This window comes from Octodon degus, unplaced genomic scaffold (genome assembly GCF_000260255.1).
Source record: "Octodon degus isolate 3935 unplaced genomic scaffold, OctDeg1.0 scaffold00038, whole genome shotgun sequence".
Classification (NCBI taxonomy): Eukaryota; Metazoa; Chordata; class Mammalia; order Rodentia; family Octodontidae; genus Octodon; species Octodon degus.
The window spans coordinates 10,118,846-10,127,772 of NW_004524614.1; the positions used below are offsets into that span (position 1 = coordinate 10,118,846).

The 8,927-nt window shown below is 35.7% G+C and overlaps 1 protein-coding gene across 1 annotated transcript in view; it reads left to right on the forward strand.

Annotated features, from left to right (window-relative positions):
* The window catches only part of Brca2 (BRCA2, DNA repair associated), a 90,423-nt gene that overhangs the window by 12,742 nt on the left and 68,754 nt on the right, over positions 1 to 8,927 (forward strand). The window contains exons 2-6 of the mRNA XM_004631134.2: positions 605 to 850; positions 5,835 to 5,943; positions 6,701 to 6,750; positions 6,851 to 6,891; positions 7,063 to 7,174. Of these exons, the coding sequence (XP_004631191.1) occupies positions 605 to 850; positions 5,835 to 5,943; positions 6,701 to 6,750; positions 6,851 to 6,891; positions 7,063 to 7,174 (558 nt within the window). The remainder of the gene's footprint in view (positions 1 to 604; positions 851 to 5,834; positions 5,944 to 6,700; positions 6,751 to 6,850; positions 6,892 to 7,062; positions 7,175 to 8,927) is intronic.

An 8,927-nucleotide genomic window follows, 5' to 3' on the forward strand; every position in this document is an offset into this window, starting at 1 on the left:
GTGGAGGCCTATGGGGTTGCCAGCAGTCACCAGGTGTGAACTACTTCTCCTGTACAGTTGAGTCTTACTTAGGGAGAAGGCACTGCTCATTGCCTCCTTCTTTGTTGATGTTTCTCTCTTTGCTCTCCCTCTGGGTTTCAGTTCTTATTTCAGATCCTTCCTGGACCCAGGGGACTGACTTCTCTCCTCCTTCTCTTTCTCATAATATGTGTTTCACCATTTGGACAGCAAACCTCAGAGAGGCTTTTTCTGTTGCTTACCACTCCACCATCTTCCTGGAAGTCTTTTTTCTTTCTTTTTTTTTTTTTTTTTCTTCTGTTTTGGTAGGGTATGTGTTTTTTATACCCATAAATTTGCCACATACACTCATACAGTAGAATCCATTCCTAATTGTAAATGGCTTTTTAATATTTGGGTAAAAAATATTAAATGGGTAAAAGTAGAAGGCTAATACAGTTAAGTGATTTCTCAGATAATAGATTGTCTTGATATATCTCAAGAAAAGTAATAGACAAAATTTCAAATGTCCTTTATTATGATTTTTATTGCCTCATGAATTTTTCTCTGTTATTGATTAAGATGAGCTTTTTTGTTTCTCTTATAGATTTAGGACCAATAAGCCTTAATTGGTTTGAAGAACTTTCTTCAGAGGCTCCACCCTATAATTTTGAACCTGCAGAAGAATCTGAATATAAAATCAACAGTTATGAACCAAGTCTATTTAAAACACCACAAAGGAAACCCTCTTATCAGTTAGCTTCAACTCCAGTAATATTCAAAGAACAAGGTCAGACTCTACCACTATACCAGTCTCCTTTAAATGAATTAGGTGAATACACATTAACCTTGGGTAACTATGTGATGTGGTAGATGAGAGGAAAACGTGAACTAAGAATTAAGGCAAACTTGTTTTAAAATCTCTGCTTTGTCTGTTGTATTGTGCAGACAGTCTCTCTAGTCTTACTTTCTATTCTTGTATAATAGTTGATAAGAATACTAAATAGATTTGTATTAAATAAAATAATGTAAATAATAAATGTTCCCTTTTTCTCTGATTAATATATCCTGGCAACTGAGGTTTACTGAATTACGTCTTTATATTAAAAAATGGGATTTTATTTGATGTTGATTAAACTATATTTTATAGGCTATAACAGGGCAGAGATTATTTTCATTAATTTGTTATAAATATCTTTTAACGTATGTTTCCCCAGCCTTAATTTTACATATTTTTACTCAATTAGATAATAAGATTATATATTTCCTCCTTGAAATGTTAGTTGCCTTCTTGATATATAAGTAATATACTTTTGTTTTGTTTAAAGTAGTATTCTCTGGTAATGGGAATAAATATTACAGAGAAAAAGTATAGTACTAAATATGATTGAGAGTGGTATCTGCTAAAAGAAGAGTAACAATTATAGTGAGAATTGGGAAGAAGAAAATAAATAATATTGGGGAAACTTATGTTCTCTTTATATGTTACCTGTGCCCACAACTTACTTTCTTCTTCCCACCATTTCTCTAATTATGCACTTATCTTCCAGATCTTGGCTTAAATATTTATGCTTTTGAAAAATATTTCTCTGTCTTACCCTACTGAATTTCTAGAGGAGACATACATAAGCAACTTAGTGTAACTTATACTGTGAAAGGAAATTAATGGCAATGGGAAGTACACATGTGAAGGGAACATAGGCAATAGGCAAAGGTTTTTTTACAAAATTGAATTTCAAGTGGTGTATCTAGTATTTGGTAAACATTTGTAGTATGCATGTTAATTTACTTCAGAATGTTTAATAATCTAGAAGTAGTCTTTGATGATATTTCTTTTTAAAATGTGATGCTTAGACCATCAGAATCTTATGGAGTGCTAAAGGGTAGATTCCAAGTTCTATAGTGAATGTTTTGAATTAGAATCTCTGGAAATGTAGCATGTGTGTGCATGCACGCGCGCATACACACACACCCACACACCCACCCCTGGCCAGTACTGGATATCAAACCCAAAGCCTTAACACTGAACTGTTGAGACAGGTGGGCTCAGATTTGCTGTCCTCCCCTGCCTGAGTCTCCTAGAGGAGAAGCCCTATCTCTTAAACTACGTGGGTGTTCGTAAGAGAAGATTGGAGGTGGGAAAATGAGTTAGGCTGGGGATGGTGGTACTTGGCTGTAGACATGGCTACTCTGGATGCTGGGTTAGTACAATTGCAAACATAAGATCAGCCTAGGCAGCATAGGAAGGCCCTATCTAAAAATAAAAGGGTTGGGGATGTAGCTCTCAGTGTTCCCTAGGTTCAATCCCAGTACTGAAAGGGAGGAAAAAACCCAGGAGAGTCAACTAGGGCGCACTTTTTGTTGAGGTGATTAGACCAAGTGCTTGAATTAGTATAGCAGTCCCCTCCTATTCATGATTTTAGTTTCCTTGATTTCATTTTGTCAGAGTCCACTGCAATATTAAATGGAAAATATCAGATATAAATGATTCTTAAATTGTGTACCATTTTGAGAAGCATGATGGAATCTTGCACTGTTGTTTCTCTGTACATCCTAACTTCTCACTCAGTAGCTATCTCAGTTATGCAACTGACCTGTGGTACAATGTTCCTTGTGTTCTGGTAACTCTTATGTACTAGCCTCATGCTATATCATGGTGCCTTCCTCACTTCATTGCATTTTGTAGGCGTAGTATCCATTTACATCACAAGAAGGACACATCACAATAACATATAAGGGAGAGCCCATATTTGCATAACTTTCGTTACAGAATGTTACAAGGATTTTTTTTTTTTTTTTTTTGCTCTGAATGCCTTCAGGGCAGGTTTGGCTGGCTGGAGTGTTGTGGGGATCAAACTACAGCAACCTGAGGCTGAGAGCTTTGTGGAAGCAGCCACTTAAACTGAGCTAGGGCCAGGCCCCCTACAGTATGTTATAATTGTTCTAATTATAATGTTAATCTCTTACTGTGCCTGCTTTATCTTACATGTACAAGGAAAAAACATAGTATAGTAAGGATCAGCACTGTCTGAGCTACAGATATCCCCTGGTCTTGGAATATATTCCCCAAGGATAAGTAGTGGCTACTATAATAATGAAAATAGACATGGAAGGTAGAAGCTATGATATCCATAATATCCTAGACATAGAGAAATGAAAAACAACAAATGACAAGGTAGAGCTTGAGTAAGTTAAAATATAGTGATGACAGCCATAGAAATTGGAAACACTTAAAAACCTGGAAGAAAAGCAGCCTTGGAAAGCAAAAGTTGAAAGTAAAAAAAATGAGTTTTGAACTATAGTTTGAGACAGTAATGGAATGTTAAGGTGAAGGTGGTCTGCAGGTTTTAAGAAGTATAAAGCTAAAACTAGGGAAAGAATATAGTCAGGAGAAATTGTAAAATAAAACTTTTTGGGGGAAATGATAAAGTCATGTAGAGACAATGATGAGGTGTAAATAGAGCTTTAAGGAGTACTTAGGAGATAAAATAGAAAAAAGGAGAAAAAAGAATCACCCATGCAGCAAATATTCAATGCTTGTTTGTGCCTGGTGGCTTACTAGCATTAAACAATACAATCATGAATGAGATAGTGTTTCTCCTTTAGGTAATCAATCTTTTAAGAGAGAAGAATAGACATGCTGGTATGATATATTAAAAGCATATACAAAGTACTATGTAAAGTGAGTAGCTATCTGTTAATGTAAGGAAGTTTGATAAATTTTTTTGCTGAACCTGCTATGTTAATCAGTGCTTAATTAGTTATTGTAAACTATTGGAACTGGCCTGTCTAACCAGGGAAGAATAGAAATGAATTAGTAAAGTCACTAAACTCACTTGCAAAGGAGTTAACTTTTTAAAGTTTATAATGCATTAATAATTGCTTAACATCTTTTACTTTTATTTTAAATTTGTTACTGAAATGTACAAGTAATAGACTTGACACTTTTTAAACTTCGTTCAATTGTAATATTGTTTGTTTTTGTGGTATTGGGAATTGAACCCAGGCCCTATGCACTGAACTATTTCCACAGCCCTTTTTATTTTTTGAGAAAGAGTCCATTGCCTAGGCCAGATTCAAACTTGTGATCCTCCTGCCTTAGCCTCCCTCAATACTGTGATTCATGTACTACCATGACTGGCTAGCAATAATTATTTTTTAAATAATATATTATTTATTATATAAATAAGTGATGGTTCATTTTCCCAAAAGTTCTTTTAATTAGAGATTTTAAGAGCAGTTAAAGTAGGGCCAGCCAGATAGCTCAGCAGATTAACGTGCCTGCTTAGGCAGAACGTAGCTGCCAGAGTTCAATCCCTGGTGTGCCTGCTAGCCCTGCCTCTGGGATGTGCTGAGACAGGGATTGAGACTGAGTGTGGTGGCGCGCGCCTATAGTCCCAGTGCTTGAGAAGCTGAAAAACAGGAAGGTCACTATGTGTCTGATCTGTGTAGTGAGACCCTGTAGCCCCTAGACTAAATACATTTTAAAAGGAAAAAGAACACTTAAAGTAATTTCAGTACTGGAGAGTGAACCCAGGTCCTTCACAGTTGACCAAGTTGGGCTTGAGTCTGAGATTTTTCTGCTTCAGTTTGTAAGCCTGTTCCATTCAAGCCTGGCTTAAAGCAACTATTGTCAAGTGTACTTTTTTCTAAGAATTATAATAAATGCCTTGGGTGACAGAATTGTAGGCACTACCAACCAGTAGAACCACGTAAGTACTTTTTGCCCTCAAGAATCAAATAGAGCACGTTATGAGAAAACAGGAATATTTAAAAACTACAAATAAGATTTCATATTGATAGAGCTACCTACAGCTTTAGAAACTGTTACTGCCTTCGAAAGTAAAAGTGAGAACAGAAATATATTGTTATTGACAACTTTCTCTATAGCTAACAGATTTAGCCATATATGTAGAGTTACTGTATAGCATATCAAGCAGTATTTTTTCTAGGAATTTGGTGATAGGACATAATCTGTGCCACAGGGAGCTCACAATAATGGAGGAAACATTGTAATAATAAATAATAAACTGTTCAGGAAACACACCAAAAGGTCAGCACCTATTCTTACCATAAGGCACACTAAATATTTCTATAGGAATTCCTTTCTAAATGAAGCTTTGAAAAAGATGGTTTCCTGAAGAGATAAAGATCAAAAAAGAAACATCTTGTACAAAATCTTGTAGGTTAAAGAGAGCATTTTCCCAGAATGTGCAGTGGCTTAGTAGAGCTGAAAAGTAGAATGTGAAAAAATGACATCATAAAAATGAAGAAATCAAACTAGGTTAGGGTATAGCTTGGTGGTAGAGTACATGTCACCCTGTGCAATGCCGTGGGTTCACTTATTGGCATCAAAAACAAACCAAAAACAAAATGCCTCATCAGATCAAAGGCTTTATTACTGCCAAGTTTTTTAGTACTTAAACTTGATCTTGAACTAGGATCTCAAAAGAATTTTTTCAGCCATCGGTTGATCCGTTGGTGGGTTTTCAGATAATATCTTTTCCATTACCCTAACCCTCTATGATACTTGCTGATACTGTACTACTGTCTATAACTTGATAGGAGAGAGTTTCATATTTTGATACAATTTGTGAATATTTCAGAAATTTATCATACTAGATTATGAACTCTTTGAGATTAAAGCTATATCTTAAATTGGAGCATTACCCAAGGGTCTTGTGTACCTTATATGCTTGATATGGTTGACTGGGAGGGTCATCCCTTCAGGGCAGGGAGGAGTAGTTCTCCATACATTCTTCCTAGTATAGATGAGACTTTGTTTTTTAAATACAAAATTTCAAAATTAAGACTCTAATAATCATTAATTGTTTCAGGAAAAGATATTGCCAATAGTGAACTTAAAAATCATCGCACCATGAAGGCTAAAGTGGATCAAGCAAATGATGTTGCCAGTCCACCTCTAAATTCTTGTTTCAGTGGAAGGTATGCTGAAGCTATCATATTAAAAAATTGAAATGAAGCAGATCATGGTGTCACACATGTGTAACCTCAGTACTCTGGGAGCTAAGGCAAGAATTACAGTGGAGCCTGTCTTAGGGGACTTAGTGCAACTGAGTGAGTCTATATCTCAAAAATAAAAATACAGAGAGCTGGGAAAGTAGCTTCAGGTGAAAGCCAGGACTGGAAAAGCTAAAAAATATTTTCCTATATATGTTTCATGGAAATGAATCTAATTTTCAGCCTAATATTTATGACAGTGTGTGGAGAATCATATTTTTAAATAATCTTTCAGGCTGCCCTCTAACAAAGTATGTTAGAAATATTTGTTCTGTGTTTCATGCATTGGTTTAAGTATCTAGTTTTCTGTATGTTCTATAGCTTTCTAAATAAAGGTATTAATAGTAAAGCACTAAGTTCCTTGAAATATCAGTTTAAAATAAAATTTTTATGTACTTTGAATTTTTGGATGGGATATTATGCTATTACATATTTATGTTACATAATTTTTCAGTTAAAAATACACAGTTTCTGGTAGCTAAAATTTGTATTATTGCTTTCAGTGGGATTTTAAACAGCTGGTAGCCTACTTAATTCCTCAGGAGATTTGCTTTTTGAGAAAGTAACATAAAAATATTTAAAATATTGTGATTCTATCAGCAAGAATGATTGAGAGTCTTTTTGAAAATAAGATTGGCCATTTGTTATTTTTATGTAACTTAAGGGATTTGTCTTGTTTTAGTCCTCTTGTTCTACGATGTACACAGATAACACCACAAAGGCAAAAGCCAGGTATGATTGAAAACATGGGGTTTTTATTTTTTAATTTTTTTAGAGTCATTGAGGTATTAATAAAAATACATTTTAATAATTTTTCTCTTTTCACCTCCAGTGACAGGTGGAAGTTTATTTAATACGCCCCGGCTTATGAAGGTATTTTGCTGCTTTTGTGTGGGTGTGTGTGGTGTATTAATTAATTTGACAGTGGTATCATATTCTGCTATGAGATTTATGAATCTGTATATAGGCATTCAGTAATGGAAAATGAAAAAATACTCTTTATCAGTGTGTTTCTATGAAATAAATTGTTGCATTTCTTTCTAGAGTGAGACACCAAAACATATTTCTGAAAGTCTCGGAGCTGAGGTGGATCCTGATATGTCTTGGTCAAGTTCTTTAGCTACACCTCCAACTCTTTCTTCTACTATGCTCATAGGTAATAGTAGCAAATATGAATTGTATGAGAAAAGGTAGATGAAACTAATCAGCTGTCATCTCTAATGCTTTCATTAAAATGTGAAGAGAAAATATTAATACTATCTTTGATAAGTATGTTGGTTCACAATTTATTCCATTTAATAGAAATGGAATAAATCACAAATAGATTAAGTGCTGGGTTTTTTATATTTTAAAGAGAAAATTCAAAACAAGATAACAGAAGGATAACTGATTAATGCATTGTTGGGAGCTGCAGGAAACTAAGAAACTGATCAAATGTGTGTAGGTGGGACTGTGCCTCGGTGAGATTTTCCTGAGCTGCAGCTTGTGGCTCCATAAACCCATTGGGTGTTTCAGTTTTGCCCAGATTTTAACCATAGACACTGCTGAGCCTAACAAATTTGCAGTGCCAGCAACACACGTAGCCAGTGCCAAGGCCGCAGTGTACCACAGTCATGACCCTTCTACTTAGCATCAGGCAAATGGGACTATAGTTGGTGGTATGCACCAACCTCTGCAGCTGCATGGGGCAAACAGATCAGTAGGCAGCTGGAAAATCGCAGCTGGGTCTGCCCAAGACCAGAGCCCAGTTTGTAACCCTTCCCCTGGCAGTGCTGTGCTGCTTGGGACCAAGTGCTCATGATTTAAAAGAACTTTTTCCTTATCTAATTGAACAAAACTAGAGGGCTTAAACTTTATCTGCTGTACCTTTATTCTACCCTCCTTGTCTTGTTTGGGACTTGACTTTAAAATAGTACTCCACGCTAAGTCCTTAATGTTGGTCTTCAAAAGTAGCACAAATGCAAAAAACCAAGAAAACAACAAACATGTTTATGTACATCTATCAATATCTATGGTTCTTGAAACTTTTTCCCATTGTGAACACAATCGAATCTGTTAAGCTAATCTCGAGCCTCTTTTTCTCTTCATGTTTCCATATCTCTCTAGCCCTAGTGAGCCCCTCCTGGGCCTAGTAAGCCCCCCACATCCCCAACTTTTACACCTAGTGCGCCAGCGCCAGCGCACACCAGTGTGGACTACTGCTGGCTCCAACCAATCTGCTTCCCTCCCTTATGAGCGCCCTTTCTCAGTTCTCCCGTTTCTCTTTCCTTTTGAAATGTCTTCCCATTTTACAATATCTATTGTATATTTTGGATCTTATTTACCTTTCAGCTTCTCATACTAGGGAGATAATACAATGTTTACACATGTGTATCTGGTTTATTTCACTTTTTTTTTCTTCAAAGTTTTGTTGATAAACTGCAATGAGACAGTTTCAAATCAAATCAGTACAGTTTCAACAAATAATACACTGCATATATTCTTAGTGGTTAATTGCTGTACAAGATGCGGACTTGTGATCTATTTACAAACACCATTCGAACAAATCATTCTATTCATTAAAAGAATGCAACTATATATCTATCCTAACCACTTTGAATACACAGATACAAAATGGACATTCATAGGTATACCCATTTTTTCTAAGTTCCGTTATTGAATATTATAGGTATGTAAACTCAGCAAAATATTCTAAAAGAGTCCAGTAGCCCATAATAGCATTGGGGCTTCTGTTTAACTGGCAGTGTCAGAAATTATTCACCTGAGTCCCCCACAGCTCAACTTAACAGCATGGCTTTATTTCCTATATTTCGTCTTCATATGTTTCTACTGGATGGTTAAGACCAAGGTAAAGCAGGACCTATGCAACAAGAGTTGTAGCTTTTTGGTCTGAGAAGGTCAGTGAAATG